The 23,289-nt window shown below is 40.8% G+C and overlaps 1 protein-coding gene across 1 annotated transcript in view; it reads left to right on the top strand.

The window, feature by feature from the left end:
• SUCLG2 (succinate-CoA ligase GDP-forming subunit beta) overlaps positions 1 to 19,060 on the top strand; it is a 289,145-nt gene extending 270,085 nt beyond the window's left edge. Inside the window, exons 10-11 of the mRNA XM_042452691.1 lie at positions 2,053 to 2,173; positions 17,399 to 19,060. Coding sequence (XP_042308625.1) covers positions 2,053 to 2,173; positions 17,399 to 17,514 — 237 coding nt within the window. The 3' untranslated portion in view covers positions 17,515 to 19,060. The remainder of the gene's footprint in view (positions 1 to 2,052; positions 2,174 to 17,398) is intronic.
• Positions 19,061 to 23,289: the final 4,229 nt, after the last annotated feature.

The raw sequence follows: 23,289 nt of genomic DNA, 5'->3' as shown, positions 1-23,289 counted from the left end.
AAATTCAGTCGTTTGAAGGTGATGGATGGCCCTTTTCCTGGTGGGACATATCAGTTAATCTGTTGTAATAAATTATTTATTGCTTAACTCTATAATTGTTAATTATAAAGGATTTTCTTACTCCTATTTATCAAGTTAGAATAAGTATATTCTCCACCCATGCTGTTTTAAATAGGAAGTATGTACCAATGGTTAGAATCTACATGCTAAATGTTTTGGCTCAGATTATTCAGACAAAGTTCTAACCAAAAAAAAAAAAAGGTCTAAGCTTTTCTACTGTCCCTTCAAGCTGGTTAAATTCAAGTAAAGCATTGCATGTTGCTCTTTTCACAACAAACATTGCTGCTAACCAGGTGGCATGATTTTGCATCTCAAATGTTACATTTACTCATGTAAGAGAACACACTGGCAGCTGTTACAGCTCACCGGGTTTAAAAAGTGTTAAACTAGCTCTGTAAGACAAAGCCCATGATTAAGAAACATGCTTCCTCTCTGTGAATGGCTAAGGTGTAGGATTTCATCTGAATTTCTTTTATGACCTATGGTGAGTCCAGTCAATGTGGTATGGTTACACCGGCAACCCTAAGGTGAACCTATCATGGGGTTTTATTAGCAAGATTTTTTCAAAGAAGGTTTACCATTGCCTTCCCCTGAGGCTGAAAAGGTATGACTTGCCCAAGGTCACCCAGCGGGTTTCGTGGCCAAGCTGGGAATTCACCCACTGAACTCTGGAATCTTAGTGGCCTTTTCGTTATTTTGAAGAGTCCTGACTACAAGTACTCTTCTACACAGAAGAGGAAATATAAACCAAGTACCACAAAATAAAAACCTACTATGTATATATATGCAACTATAAGTCAACACTATGTATGTCGAGGGCAGGTTTTGTGGCCAAAAGTATGGATTTTGATATGACCCATTGATAAGTTGAGGGGAAAACCTAGAGGCCTGGAACAAAGGACCTAAAGAATGAAGCAAAGGAAAACAAGGCCAAAGAACTGACAAAATTTCAGCAGGAATAACTATTTGTGCTCACACTGAAGGTTGGGGTGGATGAGAGTGGGGAGGTCAGTTCTTCCAGGGCAGATTACACTCTTGCCTTTCACCAGGGGATGGTTCCTTTTTAAAATAAGAGTTAAAATACAATACAGTACTTACATTGACCCATGGATAAGATGACTCAGGTTTTTGGGTTCAATTTTTTGACTAAAATGTTAAGACTTATACTTGAGTATATACTGTACAGTATTGCAAAATGTTCAGATAGATTGTTTTTTCCTGAAACTTTCCCTTGCTTTTTCCTGTTTCTAAGAAAACATGGCTAAGATGTTCATTCTCTCACACTCAAACTGTATAATAGCCTTGAAAGTATTTGGTGGCAACAGTGTAGAGAATAAAGTTATGTGTGTTGTTGCTAGTGTTGTTGTTGTTGTTGTAAGTTTAAAAATGGAGCTGGTATAGGAGAAATTATTGCTAGTCATGAATTGTGTAGTGCATTACCCAGTAAATGTCCATATGACTTTTGCCCAATCCCATTCCATGCCACAATCTCAATAAGCAATAAATGCACAATCTAGGGGAATGTATCACATTTGCAAAGGTACAAAATACAGCACTTCTTATGCTAGAAATGCAAATCTCCCCATCAAAAAGTGCATCCAATATGTGCACATTCAGCAACAAATGAGAAAGGAATGCACATTACCAAAACAGATTGAACCAAACACCTCTTAAGAGCCCATTTCTCCTGAACAATCTTAAATCAGAAAGTACAACTTCTTTTTACTAATCACAATCCTCAAAGTTTAGACCATGTATTGCATGTTTTAAATATTTTCAAGGTATCCTGTGCGTCTTCTTAACATATTGAGTTTCATCATAATTACAATCATTTGTGGAGGTGAAAACTGCCTGACTTTCTTACAGCTTCTTGATTTGTTTACCTCTGAGCAGAGCACTCCTGATTCATGTAAATGTTTCAACACCCAATAAAACCAAATAGCCCACCACATATCTGGTTGACAGTGTATTGATTTTTTTTTTCTCCCCCAGGTTGAAGCAATTCTGGTCAATATTTTTGGTGGGATTGTCAACTGTGCCATTATAGCTAACGGCATCACCAAAGCCTGCCGAGAGCTTGAACTGAAAGTGCCTTTGGTGGTCAGACTTGAAGGTGAGTTTATGGCATTCAATATTTTTTTTCGTATTTTCTCATTTCAGTTGTATTGTTCTCTATTTTTTACTGGGGGAAGTGAGTGGCCATATCACACATCAAGTTGGCATAGGCAGAAAAATTGAGGGGTTAATCCCTAATAAGAGTGTGTTTCCATCACCCATGTATGAGTTTGGCTGATACACATCAGTCCACTCACACCTTACCCTTGGCACTAAGCCCACCAGACTCCTAGCCTACCCTTTTCTCTTATCATTGGGATCTCTTCTAAGTTGCCTTGCCATCCTCACAACTGGACCAGCCCCCTTTTTTTCTTGCTGTTTGTCTTGATTCCTTGAGCAGCAGCAGCATCTACATACTGAATGAAAAGCAAAAACTCTTCTGTGAAACCCTGCTGTACACTTCCTTCATATTACCAGCGCCTGGAAAAGGTACATTTGGACAACAATTCCACAAATCCCCCAGTATGGCTAGTTCAGATGTTTGGGTTTTTTTTAAAAAAATAATAATTTTAACATGAGCAATCTAATTTACAGTCGATGTGATTTACATTCAGAATATAAAAAGACAAAAGAAAAAAGACAGAAAAGAAAAAAGCACAATATAACTAATACACAATAGGACTCTGACACACACCCTACAATCATGACTGGAACTCAAATAAAAATAAAAGAGAAAAAAGAATTAAAAATATTATTCCACCATTACCGATCCAGCTGAATAAGCCTATTAAAATTACTTAAAACTATAACCACAGACTATTGTTAGATTTCGTATTGCTCAAAAAGTCTATAAATGTTTTCCATCTTCAATTGGCTTACTCTTTAAAACCTACATTAATTTGGCTATTTGAGCTAACTCTGCATCCTTAATAATTCTTCCATCATTAGTACTTCAGAGTGTTTCCAAGTCTGAGGAAATATATTTGTTGGTACTGTCATATATTGAAGAAGTAATCCGTATGTAATCTCCAGTTCTTTATAATATTCAACAAAATATTTCTGGTAACATTACAAAATGTACATCCATATCCATAGCTTTTTTCATAACTGACTTATTGTAGATGTTGGGTAACCTGTGCAAACGTGTCATGGGAGGGGCAGGCAGTACCTAAGTACAACTACTGGCTAACACAGGCCCTTATCAGATGAGTGTGGAACTGGGGGTCTTCTGCACTGGACGATTCGAATTCGCGTTATTTCGCAAAGTACTGTCATACCTGGGAGTCCTTCCGCATTGGCAGGATTCAAATTGGCCAATCCGCATTCGCGCAAAGTGCATTCAGTGCAGAATGTTTTGTCACACCGGTGCTCAACATGAGGATTGGCCGATTCGTATCGGCCGCCTCGCACATGCTCAGTGGTGCCCTGCATGGGTTGCGACCTTAAACGCTTCCGGGGTGAAAGGGGAGGTTACGTCATGACAGCCCGGTAAACAGCTGGAGAGCCAGCTCATGCACATTAACAATCGCGATACAACGTGCCCGTTACTGTTTCCTCCTACATTCCTGCTTGGTTTTAAAGTAACCATGACCTTCCCTTGCAACAAATTAGCAATGCCCGTTCTGCGTGTGTGTGTGTGTGAGTGGTGTGTATGTATTCTGGGGGGGGGAGGAGAGTTCCAGCGGCTGTCAAAGAGGCTGGATGGCCATCTAAGTAAATGGGGACTTTGATTAAGAGTCCTCCTCCTCCTCCCGGCTTGGGATCCAGCCTGGGCTGCATCCCAGGCAGGAACAGGCACGTGGCCGCTAGAATCGCGGCGATCGCCGCCGTTCCAACGGCCTCCTCCTCCTCCTCCCGGCTTGAGGGCCTGGCTCAAGCCGGGAGGAGGAGGAGGAGGCTGCTGGACCGCGATTCCAGCGGCCCCGCCGCCTCTTCCCTGCCTGGGATGCAGCCAGGGATGCCTCTCAAGCCGAGGGGAGGAGGAGGCTGCTTGGAACCGCCCCCCCCCCCCCCGCTTCCCTGGAACCGGCAAGAGGAAAGACCCACCAGAAGTAAAAAATTGGAATCTGGGGGTCTTGCGATGGAATTCAGGACTGGGTAGTCACACCAGACCCATTGCACTGAAATCGAACAGGCCCCAATCCAGGATATCGGCAATCCCCTTATCAGCACTGGCCAACACGCTCCAAAAAGAGGAGCCAGTACGCATTCAGTTCGGCAGCTCCGCATTCACGTGAGTGCGGATTGGGCCATTCGAATGTGGTTGATGGTATTGTGCAAATAACGCGAATTCGAACCACCCAGTGCGCAAAACCCCCAGTTCCACATCATCTGATAAGGGCCACAGATGAAAAGGGATTTCGTCTCTTCTGTACTCCCTTCACTTGAGGATGATGCTCTCCATTTTATTTTTTGGGCCATTGGAAACATTCTTCCTAATTTTGGCACTTTTTGCATATTGTGTTTATAACTCGCAAACCTGTGATACAGTCAGCTGTGCACAAACCTCTTGATCCTTAGCCAATGGACCTGTATATCCGGACACCACCCATGTATGTATATCTACATTCATTTCATCTTCTTTTAAAGTTGACCCTCCATCCTAGTCCCTTGATCATATTTGCTTTGTAGTCACATGTTAATGCCAATTAATGCCAATTAAAAAAACCTAGGGAAAAGGAAAGCAACAACACTATAAGACCACAGCTGAAAAATATGTTTCACAAGATGGTGAAGATGGAGGCAGTGTACTTTACACATTCCATTTGGTACATTGCTCCAACAGAGGGGCTGCAATTATTCCTATAAATCTTAACAGATTTGTGGCCAGGACCCCACATGCAATGTATTATAAATGTCTTGATGAGTAAAGTTTTAATCAGTCAGATCTGTCTTGATTTAGCAGGATTTTCTGGACAAATCTTTTCTTTTCAGCTGTATAATAATTACAAGCTGTTTTACCAGTGGATAAAGGAAGGATTATTCTCTGGTTTGAAAATGGTAACTTTATAATTACATGTATTTACTTGCTTGATGGAGAGGCAGAGAGTGAGCACTTGCTAGCTGAGAAGCAAGATAATTTGTTAAGGAGTCCAAAGTGGCTGGAAAAAGCATGTATTCACTACTCTAATTTCCATGGATGAAGCAATTGTTTGTACTGGGAAAGTGCAACCCTTCTTTAAGTTAATATTCTATTTTTAACTTATAGTTTAAAAAATACTATATTATGCATAAAGTATAGGTAGAATTACTCAATAACGGAAACCTCAGCGGGTGCCGCAGTGAGAATGCTGACTTGGGCTAGTTATAGGGAGCATATAACTGTGTTGCTGAAACAGTTTCACTGGCTACCAGTTCGTTTCTGGGCACAATTCAAAGTGTTGGTGGTCATGACCTGTAAAGCCCCACATGGCATATGTCCAGACTATTTGAGAGGCCATATCTCCCCATACGAACCTGCTAGAGTCCTGAGATCTTCAGGAAAAGGTTTTTTCTCAGTCCCACCACCATCACAGGCTCACCTGATGAGGACACAAGAGAGAGCCTACTGCATAGAATTTATTTTATTTTATTTCTTGCTGTTTCCTGCACCAAAAAAAAACAAAAAACAAACAAAACTGCTTTCCCCGCAAAACCACCACATATGACTTTTCTGCAGAATCAGTCCAGTACTACAAATAAGCTTCAAAAACTGTGTGGTTTCCTTGGACTTTCCCAGGAAAAAAGGTTATTAAAATTACTTCTTGCATCCTAAGCCAAGAAATTTAGTCTTTGCTCCCTCTGAGCCACAGCATAATTCCAGAGCAGGCACCTTGTTCCTGTTTCCACTGAAGTCATATTTGAATCCTTGTCTTGAACCATAGAATCATAGAGTTAGAGGAGACCCCAGGGGCCATCCAGTCCAACCCCCTGCCATGCAGGAATACACAATCAAAGCACCCCTGACAAATGTTCATCCAGCCTCTCTCTGTTTTAAAAATGTCCAAAGGAGAGTCCATAACTCTCTAAGGCAGCCTATTCCACTGTCAAACAGCTCTTCCTGTAAGGAAGTGCTTTCTAATGTTTAGGTGAATCTCTTTTCCTGTCATTTGAATCCATTGCTCCATGTCTAAGGGGCTGTACAAACAGCGGTCTCCAGCCATCCCTTCTTCAGCCGGATTGGGGCTGTGCAGGGACGTAGCCAGGATTTTGGGAAGGGGGGGTCCAGACTGCCACCATTATAATGGGGCTTGGGCGTGGCGGCGCAGCGACGCGTGCCCTTCATTGTATCTAATGGAAGGGGGGTCCAGACTGCACGGACTCCCCCCCCTGGCTACATCTTTGGGCTGTGGCAACCAGCCCCGGTACGGCGTTTCCAGGGCATGAAAAGGAGCCACAAAAAGCAGCTCCTTTTTGTGCACTGGAAAGGGCGTGATAGCCATGGCTATATGGGGCTCCTTCGGTGCTGTGTTGTATGCACGCAGTACTGGAGGAGTGCCATGATGCTGCATGGCATGTGAAGCGGTGCACGGCATCATGGTGCCCTGGGGGCGTGTGTCGTGGCAATTGCCACATTGTGGCAATGTACAGACCAAAGGGCTGGTCTGTACAAGGCCTAAATCTCTGGAGCAGCAGAAAACAAGATTGTTCTTGGCTTATTCAATTCAGTCTATCTTTTGTTCATCTAACTAGTGCTTGACATGTTCTCCTTTTATAGCCAAGAGCTGTTTGTTATATGTGTATATGAATTTCATCTATCTCCCCCCCCCCCCCCCCCCCCCCCCCCCGCAATTTTATATAACTATTAATTGCATAGAATCTTAGGTAACATATTCTCACATTTTACTTTCAGTTTTTGTCCCATGCATCTGCAATTAATATTTGGAAACACATCTGCATAGCTAATTTAAAAGGAATTTCTGCATCCTTAGTTTGCTACAGGTGTCCAACACACCCTTGCATTCAAAGAACCATGTTGAAAAGAGTTTTTCGATATTGTTTGCACATTATTGGTGACCCAAAATCGTTTGGAATTCAATTCCTCAGTGTATTTAGCAAAATGGGTAATCTTGTATAAGAGTTGCCACTTAAGATTTCATATTACAGCAGGGGACTAGAATAAGATAATACAGTATAAACCTCTCCAGTTCTCACACAGTTTTCTGTTTAAGGTTTGCTTCAGTGCAAGTAAAATGCAGATTATTTTGATAGCTTGACAGTGAAACTCTGTTTACAGTTCTCTAACACCATCCAGTGGTAGGAGGTTAATGTTGGTTTAGTTCAGCAAGGGATTTTTTCACACAGCTTTTGAAGAGAGGAAGATACTTTAACCTCTGTTTCTTAAGCTTTCTAAGCAAAAATTCCCCAACTTTCCAGTGCTTTGCTCCTTCAAGTATCAAAATAAGCAGCATTTATTATATTGGGTGGTTGGATTGATAGGGGAGTACAGTTATTTTTCAACAGAATACCTGTTTCAGTAGCTTTTTCACAGAACATTTTTAAAACATTCGGAATTTTTTGATATCTTTAAAACAGTCTGTGTGGATTCTAACAAAAATCAAGATGTTGGATATTGTACATAGTTTGTCTGCTGACAATCCATTATGTGCCATTTCTTTTCACTGAAGCAAGACAGTTAATTTGAGGTTTGCTTAGTTTTTAAAAAAAATAGTGCTGCTATTGCTCATGAGAACATTTGACTTTGCAAGTCTTTTTTCCATGTGTTTTCCTCTCCCCTCTCCCCAATACTGATTCAGTCAGCAAACATTCTGTTGCAGAGACATATGTCACCTTTGTGCTTAAAAACTGCCATGAACAAAGGAATATAAAGTTGTTGTTTTTTAAAAATAATTTGGATAAAACAAAGTGTAAAGTTATTTTTGAATGCTTAGGATAATTAGTCCTTGCCATTCAAAAGAATCTTTTCTTCTTAATCCTTTCATTCAGTTTAATGGTTGCATAGAAATATGAATGTGCACTATATTCACCTTGGCCTTTAATTCTAAACCTTTATGTATCACCCTTGATCAATGACTGTCTAGTCATGAATTTCAGTTTGAGAGGTAGAACATCTGCTTCCTACCAAAATACTATCCATTTTGGATTTTTTTGTACACCCTGTATGCCAGCCTTCCAGAACTTTGAATTCTCTAATGGTTTGGATTAAGCTTCCCATAATCTCCAGTCAGCATTAGCCATGCCAGTTGGGGATAAAGGGAATTGCAGTCTAACACATCTGATGGGGGCCAGATAGTTGAAGGCTGTTGTGGGGACTGTTCATTCTAGAATAGGGGAGGACAACTGTGGAAACTTAGGGGGCTACATTAGCCTCCCCCACAGAGACCTTGGAGGGCTGCACTTACATCACACCCACTTCCACAAAAAAAGTCAATTATTTTGCCCCCAAATCCCCCCAAATGGTATTTTCCACCTTCTTGGGGGGGTTCCCTGGAACCTTGGGTCATTCTGAGGCAAAAAAAAAAAAAAAAAAATTGGGGGGGGGGAATTAGTTTTGATTCCTAGGATGCCACTAAAACAGCCCTGGTGCTGGCCATATGCAGCCCATAGACTGCACTTTGCCCAGACCTGTTGTAGAACAATATGAAATAAATTCTATAATCAGTGTTCTAACATATTGAGGACAAGATACATGCAAACACTCATGTCCCAAACAAAAGGACATGGTTCCTTGACTGTTTGCACTTTTTGAAATATACTCTCATTTCTGCTCAGTCAGAACTGTTGTTTAATCTCTTCACTACCTGTTGTTTTAGTTATGGCTAGTTGCCTCCACTTAACACTGACCTCTGCAATCCTACATGTTCTAAACAGAGTGGTAGGAAGCCTTCATCCTTTGTGGTTAATAATTAAGAGGTATAATCAGGAATGATGCAAATATAATTCCCATTCTTTTAGGAGGTCATTTAGTTAAACATTTTGACATGGTAAATGAAAATGGCAATTTGTTTAAGGGAGGCTACTGAGCAGAGATGTGGCAGTTCTGTGGTTTTATAATTCTCGCTTGACGTTTTGTGATGCAAGTCAGCATATTCAGAAACATGATTTTGGTCATATATTAGCGTGATCTGTCCCTGATAACTCCCTGAGATACCCCACACTGATATTTTCACCTTTCCGGTCATAGTACAGAGTGTTGTGCTATAACCTCACAGGCTTTTAAAGGTCTGCTTTCATTGGGAAATAAGTACTCAGAGTCTGCTTATCACTGTTATTAATTTACTCCCACAATACGTGAAACAATGTCAGATTGTAAAAATGTTAGTTTGATATTTCACTCACAAAAGGTGATGTCAGGGATTTTGTGCTTCTCCTTCTCGGATATCCAGTCATCTCAACACTTCCAATGTGGAAGGTTATAGAATTCTATGCACCTGAAATCTGTAAGCTAATTAATGGCTCTTTTGCATGGATGAATGGGTATTCCTGCTAAATGAAAATGTCCTCCAAGATTAGAGCTTAGAAACACTACTTTACTATAGATTTGAGTCCTCCTTATCTGGACTTCTGAAAACTAAAATATTCCAAAAACCAGAACTTTTTTCATGGGTGGCTGAAATAGTGATACTGTATCTTTACTTTCTGATGGTTCAGGACACACAAACTTCATTTCATGAACAAAATTATTGAAATAATATTGAGTACAAAATTACCTTCAGGCTATGTGTATAAGGAGTATATAAAACATAAATTAATATTCTGCTTAGACTTTGCTCCCATCTCCAAGGTAGCTCATTATGTGTATCTAAATATTCCAAAATCTGAAAGAAAAAAAATTGCATGTGGTCTCAAGCATTTTGAATAAAGGAGACTCTTAGATTCTGCTCTTAGATTCCATCATGCTGACTTCGGGATTCTAAGGCCCGTTACAAATGGGCAGGAAAGTACGCGCAGAGCACGTACTAGGGTTAGAAAGGGGCGGTGCTTCCACACACCCCTAACCCTAGTGTGCGCTCTGCACGCACAAAATGACGGCAGCCGTTCCACACAGCCGCCACCATGAGGACGTCACGACCACGCTGCCTCTATACGGGGCGGCGCGGACGTGACATCCTCGCTCCGTGCCAGGGCGCTTAGTGCGCTCTTAGCGCGGAGCAGGAAGGAGCTCCGTTTCAGAGCTCCTTCCTGGTTTGGTCCGCTGGGCGCAGCCTTCACACAGCTGCACCCAGCGGACCAAAGGAGAAAGGGGCCAAGCGGCCCCTTTCTCCTCCTCCCCACTGCCGCAGGGTGTCCTTGGGGCTTGAAGGGACACCCATTTTCAGGCTGCGGAGAAGCGGCCTTTTGCCGCTTCCCTGCAGCCTGGAAAGCGGCGGATCGGGGCCTCAGCAGCTGCCGGTCTAGCCTCTGAAGCCCTGATACACCGGGGAAAGGGGCGGGTGCAGCCCGCCCCAAACAGGCGGACTGTAACCCGCCCAAGAGTCCTTTTTGGGTTGCCAGATGAAATAAGAGATGGGGCTCTTGTTTAATGGCTGTGTAGAAGAGAGTGTTTCAGCAGGTGTTGGTTGTCATACAGGAAATACCTGCTGAAATTCCCTCTTCTGCATAACCATTAAAGAGACAGGAGACCTGTCTCTTATTTCATATGGTAACCCTAGTCCTAGTCCAAAATAGGGACATTTGTAAGCACTCCTCGGGATAGTCTTTGAATTAAAGATTGCTGTTAGTAAACATAGGTTAGGAGGGAAGTAATATTTGTAATATTCGACAAGTTGAGTATGAGTAGCAGAAAATAAAAACTCAATATTCCTCCGTAAATGTTTGAAAATAATTTCACTCACTCATACAAGCACACATACTCTCAAATACACTCATATTCATATACTCTTGGAAATGTAAATTGAATCAGCATGTTATCTTCTTTTGAAAAAAATTACTTATTCTCATCCTGAAGCAACCTAATTATAATTTATGTTCGTAGTCCATGGAAATGTGTTGGCATATTCATGAGCCCATGCAGTTGTCGCCAGAATGGCTCACATCCTTGTGCTCTTATTTAGGATTATCTCTTATTAAAGGACTGAAGCAGCACAAATTGTTAAATATTGAGATGACATTAATTACATTCTAGTGAAAAGAAAGAAGAAGAGTTAAGGTCAAATCTGTGTTTGTCTTTTCATAGTTGCACTGGGACTCAATTATGTGTCTTGAAAGAAAATGACGCATAAGGAATCTCCAAGCATAGAAAAATGCTAGTTATTTTGGGGAGCACAGGTTCCCTAGTAGATCCTGTTCATCAACGAAAGCAGCTGAGATCTGTAAATAGATTCTTTGGCATTATTCCTTTGCAATACAATGTTGCTTCAGCATACCCAAAATAAGACTTCTCATTGCATGACTTTAAACATCCCTGCTTAGATGACAAGTATTACACAGACATTCACTTCTTCTAAAATGTAGCAACTGAATGTTTGCACGCTCAGTTCACTGCACACTAGATCACCACCCATTCTCATCAAATAAAACCTAGATAAATTTAGTTAGTTATATGCTAGATAGTTGCCACGTCTCCAAATGAGGCTTAATGAGTTAGTACATTAACTAAAAACACTCACTGTCAAAGCATTTTTAAAACCCTAATTAAATTTGGGTAATTTTATATCTGCTTTCTTTTCTCCCATTCTAATTTGTTTTCTTATTAATCTTGGAGTGTAATGAGTAAAAGGGTTGGAGGAGGATCACATAATTCAGTGCTGCCTTGTTTTAAAAAATGGCAGTGGGAGGCTCAGACTATTTGCCTCCTTGGTAGAAATGTTCAAACAGCTGGAAAGAGAGATTCCAGAGGACTGGGATGGAGCATGTGTGTGAGAGACTGAAGATAACAGAAGCACTGTGGTTGTTAGAAATTGGAAATGACAGAATTTGAACACTTTTGCAGGAACTGGTTACATGTTAAAACAAGCATGGTTCCCCACTTCCATCTCTTTAGACTGAAAGAGTGAAGAGCATTGCCACTTGTCAGCTAATCTGGGATCACCTCCCTCATCATATCTTGTGGCCACCATCAACTTGTGATGGTGGTTAAGCCAGATAATCAAGTTGCCATCAACACTCCATTTAAGCATTCTGAAGTATTGGAATTTCAGGAGTATTTATTATATCCATTCATAGATACATACTGTATTTTCTGGCGTATAAGATACCTTTTAACCCAGGAAAATCTTCTCAAAAGTCGTGGGTTGTCTTATATGCCAGGTGTCATCTTATAGGGCAGGTGCTGAAACCTCTGAGCTGGACTGGAGAATCTGCGGTCGCTGCATGGGGAGTTAAAAAACGGCCGCATCCCCACCATATCGGCGACCGTATGAAAGCAGCAAGGGCGGCGCTGTACAAGTATGGTAGAATAAAATCTTGGAGACAGGGAGGGCTGGGCAGGCAGGGAGAGCTGACCAATTCAAGCAGGCTTTGCATACAACAAGTTTTCCTGCATGTCATAAGCATTTGAATTAAAATTATCATATTGAAATCAAATCTGATTTTTTTTTTAATTTGGTGTGCGTTGGAAGAGGGGTAGTCTTATACAGCGAGTATATCCTAAACTCTATATTTTAACTGGAAAAGTTGGGGGTCGTCTTATACGCCCAATCATCTTATACACCAGAAAATACGGTAAATATAACATTCTCCTTAGGGATAGCACAGACATGACAATATCTGGGCACTCTCCTTCATTACTTTACATGTATGCCATCTTATACAGTAGTCCCTACCCTTACACGGAGGATCTGTTCCGGACACACACACACACCCTACGTAAGGGAAATTCCGGGTAAGCTCAAGCCCCATTAAAACTAATAGGGCTCATGCTCGCTGCAGCATGGCAGCACTCCCGTGCTACAGGCATGCACACCATTACTCTTCCCGATGTGCAGCACCATTTCTTCCGGTGCAGCTTGCAGCGTATACTGAAAGCTGCGTAAGGCACGCCCGCGTACAACACAATCGCACTGTATTGAGTATATTACACCATATGGTTATCAGGATGTTACCCTTTTATCAGGACATTTCCTAGGGACTTTATCTCTCCATTGAGCTCTTTAACAGGATTTGTACTAGCTAGCACATAGATTAGCAGTACTTTTCAACACCATATACTTTAGACATCATACACCTTGTCACCATATTTTGTCCCCTAATTTCCATAGTGTCTGTTAGAACATTATACAGACATTTCATAAAGGCTTTTACAAGTACAGAATTCTGTCCCTTGTATTATATTGTCTTAATATTACAACTTAGCCCATTAGTCATTCAGTTCTACATTCTCCTCTCTTAACAAAGTCCACATCTCCAACAGCTTCTGTGTCTACATAGGCATGCAAAGGCATTGTAAAATCTTCACAGCATTTGTTACCACACACACATTCTTAACCTAGCCTTATACGTATAAGTATTTTTCAGCATATTGGGCAGCATGTGAGGATAAATTATCAGCCTTATCAGTTGTTAAGTAACAGTGCACACAATTAGCTTACACATTGCAAATCACTTAGGAGGTGTTTAAGTGCACTGATAAGCAGTATAGAAATGTACTTGCTGTAGGTCATTGTAGATCATATTTTTTCCAGCAGGGTCCATTGCCGTATCTCTCAGAATTCAAAATATATCTATTTAGCATAATTTAGGCTTATATCTTTGTTTATGCATGTATTGGTGTTCTGCCTGGAACAAAACTGTCATAGTAACACACACACACAGACACACAATGGTACAAAACACACTGAAGAAATAATCCAATTAGGGAAGACTCTAACTGCCCTGACTTAGTGCTAGAGAGTTCTGGGAACTGTAGTTTTGTGAGGCATTTAGTTTTCTCTGTCAGATAGCTCTAGTGCCACAGTAAACTACAATTCCCAGGATTCTCTAGCACTGAGCCAGGACAGTGAAAGTGGTCTCATACTGGATTGTTTCTGTATTGTGTTTGGGTTCAAATATAGACTAAGCTTTCTGGTTTATATTTTATGTACCTTATAAGTCTTCTGAACCCATTATTTACATCTTCTTCTAAACTTCACAAAGTTTAACGCACATCAGCGCATAGACTGTATCAACACTTGAGGATACTGTCTAGTTCATTCATAGCTGACTTCCAAGTCCTAGCCTTTTTCTGATTTCTCCTTGTCATTGAGTGTCTCCACTTACAGTTCAAATTTCTCTTTGATTTCTTGGATTTTGTGGAAGAGTCGAAGGCTTTCATGGCCGGCATCCATAGTTTTTTGTGGGTTTTTCTGGCTATGTGGCCATGTTCCAGAAAAGTTTCTTTCTGACGTTTCGCCAACATCTGTGGCTGGCATCTTCAGAGAATGCTTTGCCTAGAAAAATTGGGTGTATATATACTGTGTGAGCCTGGGAATGCAGGAGTGATTTGCATGTGTATTGTAATGCATAGGAGGATTACTGTCTGGATATATATATAAAAAATCTTTTCTAATTATTTTTTTAGTTGATTTTATTGTATACTTTAGATTAAGGGTTGGATACGTACTTTAAATGATAATAAATAATGAAATAATAATAAATTAAAATAAAATAAGATGTAGAGATAAGAATACTGATCTGTCTTACACCGCTATGGTAAGGATTACTGAGAGACTGTCCACCAGAGGAAGATGTGGTTATCCAGAATTTACTGCACTGCAACCCCCAACAGCCCTAAGCGAGCACAGCCAATGGTGAGGATTGATGGAAATTGCTGCCAACAACTACTGGAGAGCCACACATCCCCTATCCCTAGTGTACTGAAAGCACTTTAATACACCAGAAGTACTATGTGCAGTAGCTGATGTGCTGCCTGAAGGGTAATGCTTAGTCTTTTGAATCATACAAACCCTTGACCAATTTTGAAGGTTTTTTTAAAAAATGAACATACATTTTTGGTGCTTGTTGCTTCTGACTCAGCCAGACGTTTCAACTTACCTGCCACTCTGACTTACTTTTTGTTCTCCATTATGCAGTGAGGCACTGAACATCTTCCAGTTGATTTCCTTCAACATTTTAGCACCCCAGGAATAGAAGATAAGCCAATTGCCTTCTTTCCAGTGATCATCTCAATGCATGTGTAAAATATTTCACCCATGGCCTGAATGAGAGCTCCCCCCTCAGGAGACCTTAGCTTTCTACATCTTCAACACACACATATATATGCACACAAAAGTGATCTTCTTTACTGACATTCTGTGTTCACGGTTACTAAAGCTTCCAGAGTGTGACTGGGAAGGAACAGGGGAACTGTCTCAATTTTTGCTTGCACATTGCCCTGTCTGCTGCCAAGTGAAAGGTGCCATCATTGTCAGGTGGTGTTCAAACATACAGCATCAAAAACACAGAGGGAGGCTTCTGAACAAGGACTAAATTTGTGTGATTGCTCTGCCAGAACATTTCAACTGGGCCTGTCCTTTTTGCAGTGTTAATGAACAAAGAACTAAAGGATGTGAGCAACAATCAGTCATCTCTTTTAATTAATCTCCTCTCATTTAGCGATGCATGTGCCTTTTGTGGGAGCTTGACAGACTGTAACACACACTTCCCTGAAATGTCTCATTCAATTTATAGCCTTGTAAAAAAAGAGAGAGGGGCTATAATTCTTCTGTTGTGTTACCTTGGAGTTTGTGTCAATGAATATGGCTCTTACAGTTCAATCCTATCTACATTTAGTCAGAAATAAAAGAGGTTAAATGGGGCTTACCCCAGGTAAGTGTACACAAGATTGCAATATCCATATCAAAAGGTTTGGTTTTTTCCTTTCAAGAAAAAATATGGCACATTGTTATTATTTTCTTAAGAAGGACATGAAAATATTTCATTTTGAATTTCCTTGAGTCTCTTCACATCCGCCATGTATTTCTTCCCTGTTGTTTCTTGCAAGACTGTGGTTTCTTCCCATACTAAAATTGGTGCCAGTGGGGGGTATTTTGTTTGCATTTTCCCTAATTTGTGCAATTATTTGCACAATTTGCCTAATTTACAGTACTTTTCCCCATTGACTAAGATATGTTTATTTGTTATTTAAATATTCTGTCCTGCACTGTATCAAAAGATCTCCAGATAGCACAAAGTAAAATCAGTGTAAGCAAATTAAAACAATATTAAGCAATAAAAATAATTTAAAGGAATTTAAAGCATATTAAATACAGTCTACTAGTTAAAAACAAGTTTGGGAGATTAAAACCATTTTGAGACTATTTGCATTAGAATTTTGAGATAAATCAGTGAGGCCCAAAAGGTGTTAATAAATAACCATGAATAAATACCCACTTTATGTCTAAATGACACCAATTGGGCCTCCAAGGGAAAGACATTCCACAGTTGGGGAGCCCTCACACAGTGTATCAATCGCATTAGTGGTACTCACAGGAGTACCGCCTTCCCTAGCCGACGTCAGTCGTCAGACAGGCACATTTCTCCAGTTAGACACATTTTAGCCATTCACAGTTTGAAATACACAGAGAACTGGACAGGGGGAGCGTGTCCCTGTTGGTTTTGCTGGACCCCTCCATGCCTTTCAATACCATCGACCATAGTAATCCTGAGCCGCCTCTCTGGCATAGGGCTCGGAGGTACTGTTTTACAGTGGCTCCGTTCTTTCCTGGATGGAAAGGTGATGCTGGGGGATTCCTGTTCGACTCCTTGGCTATTGGCTTGTGGGGTCCCTCAGGGCTCAGTCCTGTCCCCTATGCTTTTTTTACCAGTACAGAGAGAGTTGCAGTTCAGAAGATGAAAATCCAGCTGCTCCGTGCTCCCTGATGAAGGAAAATGAGGGTGCACTCCTCATTCCTTCTCCCTTCTGAGCTAACTGCTTTCTCATTGTCTGAATAACCTCTCCCCACCCCATCCAGGTTTTGATAGCTGCCAGGTTGGGAGAGAGCATACAGAGCTGGATCAATGGAACATTATGCTCTGCTGGCTTGGTGCAGGATCTTAGCCATTGAAAAGCCATGCACTATATCCCTCATTATGTTGATTCTTCTGTTTATTGTTTACCTTATTAGAAAATCTATAGAGTCACCACGCAAAAATAATCAATACTATTGGACAAAAGTATATTTTTAAAAATGTGTGTTCAGTGCTGATGTTTCTTCTAGTTTAGTACTACTGCAAAACAAATGGCTGTCATTTTTCTAAAAATAAACTGATTGTACAAGATCTGCCTCCGGTCATGCCTAAGATGTGCCTAATCCTTATTACACCTTACAACGTTGTCCTGAAACAAGACCCCAATTCCTCCTCTTCCAGGCTTTCAGAAACTGAAAAGTGTATATTTGATAACATTTTTTCACCTTTCCCTCCCTAGGGACAAACGTTCATGAAGCCCAGCGCATTCTAAATGAAAGTGGACTCCCAATCACCTCCGCAAGTGACCTTGAAGATGCTGCCAAGAAGGCAGTGGCTAGTGTGACAAAGAAATAAAGACATGGCCAATGAAGAAATGTGCACAATAGATGACATTCCTGAAATTGCCTCAGAATATATATTTAGGATTATTTTAACCAGCCTAGGACCGACTTCTCCGAGCTATCAATGAGAAATCATGAAATATAAAACAAAACAAAAAACTAAACTGTGAACTACACCGAATTCATAGAATCTGTATTTTTCTCAGTTATATGGATTGGAAGTAAATGTTACGAGTAACCACTGTCTGTTGCCTTTCAGGTATTTACATTGGCTAATGCATCACTATTAATGATTACTAGTTAGGGTGAGATGTTTTGTTATCTCTTGGATAGTAGATAATCATCTGATTTTTGCCAGAATGCAAGGCCAATCAGAGTGGACTCCGTCACCTGATGGGGGTTAGAACTTGTGTCTCTTATGACAGTCACCTTCCCTTCTCACATTACAAAACAGTTTTGAAATGAATGGAACTCCACCAAAATGTTTGCGACAAGGCATGGGGGGGGGAGAGATAGAAAGAGAGAAACACCAGCCTGTTCAGAAGACTTCAGTGTTCCAGAAGTAGCTCTCTGAATTCCAACCCATATTTGAATTTTTCCAGTTAGTACTAGAGAAAATAACACATTTTAAAATGTCATTTGAGCCAAACAAATGGGAACTGGGGGGAGGTAAATCCCTCCTGTTTCACAGCTGCCTTAAAATTAAATGTGCTTTGATATCTACAATATACCTCACATTAGACGAGAATTCAAAAGTGAATCTATAAGAACCCTATTTTGTTCCATAACACAAACACATTTATCATGTGAACATTTTTAAGCACTGAAGTAGAAGTACAACACACCATCATGCCATTGTGCATGCAGCATCTCAGAACATATCCGTCCATTTAATACTGTGATCTTCCGGAATCAATGTGTATCTGCCATTCATAGCATATTGGGGGGAAAGATGGCAGCTTGTTCAGGTGTGAGAATGAATACTGTCAATGTCAGTCAGGTCAGAGATGTGTTCAACAATAAATTCCATCATCCCTGCATGGTCCTTGGCTGGGGATGGTGACATTTGCAGTTCTAGTGCATCCAGAGAGCATCCAAGAAACCAATCATTGTTGAAAATAATGCAGCCAAAATAAAATGGTGATGAAAAATACTGGGATTCTTGCCTGAAAGTACTGATCATGTGTTTCATTCTCATGTTGAGGGGTGGGGGAAATTGAACTTAAAAAGTACTTACTTTGGCTTATCAGGCCTTTGATTTGTGGGAAATAATGCATGCAAAAGTTGTTGAACTCACTTCAAAACCACTTCTCTGTGTTTGGTTCGTAATGGAAACACCGTAAACCAGAATGTTAACCGCTGAAATTCGCTTTGCTTTAGATGTCTGCTATTTACACGGGTTTTCATCTAATCAAGAAATAGGGATATAAACAACATTGTTCAACTGACAAGCCACAGAATTATATTATGAACATTTTTAATAATGTTCATTAAGAAATATAAAAATTTTGTAATTTAATAAAAAGTGAAAGTTAGTTAATAAATTTTTCTATGTTAAACATCGGTGTCAATTCATACTGTGTGTTGTTTTTCTGACATTCTTATGAAATGGTTAGATATAAATTTTAGTGTGTGTTTGATTTTTTTGAAATGTCAGTGCATCCGATCACTATATAAAGACAAATAAAAGTAGGTGTGAGAGGCCCATGATATGTAGTGGTTTGAATATTGGACTAAAACTCTGGGAGAGCAGATTATAAATCTCCATCCAGCCATGGAAACCAACGGGGGTGATCTTGGGCAAGTCACAGTTTCTAAGCCCCAGAGGAGGGCAATGGCAAGTGCCTCTGAACAAATCTTGCCAAGAAAACCTCAAGACAGGTTCACCTTGGGGGGATCACCATAAATTAGAAATGACTTAAAATCACATAACAACAAAAAGGTGTATGTGTCTGTAAAGCAAGGGTGGTTGACAGTCTAATTTTGAATTGTGGTGCCCAGAACTGGACACACTATTCCAGGTGAGGCCTGATCAAAGCAGAATAGAGTGGCACTATTACTTCCCTTGATCTAGACACTATACTTCAATTGATGCAGGCTAAAATCACATTAACCTTTTTAGCTGTTGACTCATGTTGACTCATGTTCATCTTGTGGTCTACTGGGACACCTAGATCCCTTTCACGCGTAGTCTTCTTAAGCTAGGTGTCTCCCATGCTATATCTATGCATTTCGTTTTTAAAAAATTATTTTGCCCTAAGCGCAGTACCTAACATTTCTTCATGTTGAAGTTCATCTTGTTAGTTTTGGCCCAGCTTTCTAATCTATTTGGGCCTTTTTAAATTTTCATCCTGTCCCCTGGAGTATTAGCTATTACTCCTAATTTTGTGTCAATAAGCATGCCTCTTATTCTTTCATCCAAGTCATTGATAAAGATGTTGAATAGCACTGGGCCCAGGAAAGAACCCTGTGGCACCCCACTGGCCACTTCTCTCCAGAATGAAGAGGAGCCATTGCTGAGTACCCTTTGGGTTCAGCCCGTCAACCAATTACAAATCCACACAAAAGTTACTTTGTCTAACTCACATTTCACTAGCTTGATTGCAAGAATGTCATGAGAGACCTTGTCAAAGGCCTTACTTAAATCATGATATGCTATATCTACAGCATTCCTTTCATCTTCAAGCAGGTAATTTTAACCACCACCACCACCACCACCCAAAAAAAGAGAAGGAGGGAAAATCAGATTAGTCTGGCATGACTTGTTTCTCTGAAACCCATGTTGACTTTTTGTGATTTGGCATTCCCTTCTAAATGTGCACTGACCCTTTATTCTAGAATCTTTCCTGGTACTGATGTCCGACTAACTGGGCAATAATTGTTGGCATCCTCTTTTTTTCCCTTTTTGAAGATGGGGACAATGTTTGCCCTCCTCCAGTCTGCTGGGACTTCTTTTCTTCAGGAGATTTCAAAGATTATTGTTAATGGCTCTGATTACATTTGCCAATTTAGATTAGAAAGCTGGGCCAAACTAACAAAATGAAAGTCAACAGGGAGAAATGTAAGGTACTGCCTCACTTGAAATACTGTGTCCAGTTCTGGGCACCACAATTCAAAAATGATGTTGAGAAGCTGAAGCGTGTCCAAAGGAGGGAAACTAAAATGGTGAAGAGTCTGGGAAACCATGCCCTATGAGGACCCACTTAGGGAGCTGCTCCAGAGAACAGGACCCAGAACAATGGATGCAAGCTACAAGAAAAGAGATTCCACTTCAACATTAGGAAGACTTTCCTGACAGTAAGAGCTGTTCGACAGTGGAACAAACTCCCTCGGAGTGTAATGGAGTCTCCTTCCTTAGAGGTGTTTAAACAGAGGCTGGATGGCCATCTGTCGGGATGCTTTGATTGAGATTTCCTGCATGGCAGGGGGTTGGACTGGATGGCTCTTGTAGTCTCTTCCAACTCTACAATTCTATGATTTTAAGGGATGTGTTGTATACATGAGTGTCTTTTGGGCGTTATCCAAGTTGTCACCAGCAGTTTCTCCCAGTGGATTGTGATCTATTGAGTGTAACCCTGTGCCTGAGTTATGAAATCTGCTCTACAAAATACTAACACAAAATGACAGTATAGTAATTCTATGAATATATAAATGGGAATCTTAATTTCTCTTGTAAGTTCACTGACGGAACAACTGGTTTGCATGAAGGCGGTCTCAGGTTCAGTCCCCGTTGTCTCCCAGTAGGTCTGGGAAGGATTTTGACTGGAACCCTAGAGATCAACAATAGTATAGATCACACTGAGCTATGGGGGCCAATGTACCACTTCCTATGTTCCTTCCTTTTTATGAAGTTATTACTGCTTTCAGCAGAACTTTCTCGCAAATGTGCTTCTGAGTCACAGCTCAGAAAAATTGCTTTTGTCAGACAGCCCCTGCCAGAATCCCCCAGCCACTTTAGCTGTAGTCAGAAGCATGCCTTTTCAAAACGTGAGCAAGCCTTTAGCTTTAACCCGAATCCTAAACTTTTAGACCTCAAAGTCATAACAGCCCTTTTACCTTAACAGTAACCCCAAACCAGTGGCTCTGATGCATTATATAATATCTACATAGTTCAAGATTGTACGTTCCATTTAGAGCTTACCCACCTCTATGGGACTATTGTCAAGCTTTTTCACTAGTCTTTTTTTAACAGGAGGAAGAAAATGGAACCAACATATTTCCCCAGGGCAGAGGTACTAGAACAGAATTGGGAAATAGATGGATAATCTGACATTAAATTCCTATTGAAATCGAGACTAATTTGTTCTGAAAACTAATGGGGCTAGGCAGTGACAGAAGTAGGTTACTCTGTGAATGAGCTGCTGTTTAGGGAGATGGCATGATGGGGTTTTGAGACAGGATTCTTTACATTTCCTAAACTGACTCTTCTGAGTGCATGCAGAGCAGAAACAGGTCATCGCAGGAAAGTTTGACAGTGACAAAGTGACTATAAACACTTATGGGATAGGAAAGCTCAGAGGCCTTTCTCTGTAAGACAGACTGCCTTGTGCAAACTTCACAAGCAGAGAAATTAAAGATGTGATCTTTCTATTATAACAGACTCCAGAGGTTTCTGCGCAAAATGGCCAGACAGACAAACCAATTTGGCATACTTTTAGAGCCTCTCCTCTTGTTATTCTCCGCACACCCTGGTCGAAGTTCAAATCAACCATTGCTGCTCTTGGATGCAGGGAAGTTTCTCATCCTTCCTTCCAAAGACTTCTGTCTGTTGCTGTGACAGTGCTAATTCTGATGTAGTTCAATAGTGCCCTCTAGAGTGTCTGGTATTTTAGCATCTTGCCACCCAACGTGACTGACAGCAGCATGTTAGTGAATATTTGGGGGAAGAGAGCCTTTGTAAAGAAGAGATCTATCCATAGGAATTTCTGAATATGGCTCTACAGTCTGATTTTTGTATGTGGTTGTGAAAGTTGCACAGGGAAGCATAGAATCATAGAGCTGGAAGAGACCACAAAGGCCATTCAGCTGACAGAAAGAAAATAAAACTTATTTTTGGTGCTTTTGGGCTCGTCGCTCCACTTGTCAGCTCAGATAGATGCGACGGCCAGGAGCGCCTTGTTATCAGCTCTGCCTGATACGCCAGTTGCGACCCTTCTTGGAGCCAGGCGACCTAGAAACAGTAGTACATGCACTGGAAGTCTCTCGACTTGACTTCTGCAATCCGCTCTACATGGAGCTACCCTTGTACCAAGTTCGGAAACTCCTTCCATATAACCCGCCCCGCACCCTTAGGTCCTCTGGGATGAATCTACTGCAGCCTAAGAAGACCAGATTGGCTGTGGTTACCCAGAGGGCCTTTTCATCTGCTGCTCCTAAACTCTGGAACGGCCTGCCAGAGGAGATCCCTCACATTACTACCCTGAATGCCTTTAAAAAGGCTGTCAAGACAGATCTCTTCAGGCAAGCCTACCCAGACTGACCTCCCGATCCACTAACATTAACATGAATAGCTGTCCTCCTCCAAGAAGATGTTCACCTCTAGCTTAATGGTTTGTTTTGTAATTAATTTTTAACTTGAATTTTACATTGGTGCTGCTTGTTTAATCCTGTTTTAATGCTGGGAAGGAGAGAAGAGGATTACCTAACTTTGTGGTTTTATATCTATACGTTTTTAATTGTTATTTACTTATGTTGTTACCTGTTTAATCCGCTGGGAGAGGCAGGCTAAAAATAAACTATTATTATTATTATTATTATTATTATTATTATTATTATTATTATTATTATT

Source organism: Sceloporus undulatus, chromosome 2 (genome assembly GCF_019175285.1).
Source record: "Sceloporus undulatus isolate JIND9_A2432 ecotype Alabama chromosome 2, SceUnd_v1.1, whole genome shotgun sequence".
NCBI lineage: Eukaryota > Metazoa > Chordata > Lepidosauria > Squamata > Phrynosomatidae > Sceloporus > Sceloporus undulatus.
The sequence above is the reverse complement of the archived record's forward strand: the minus strand, read 5'-3'. Positions and strand labels throughout refer to the sequence as shown.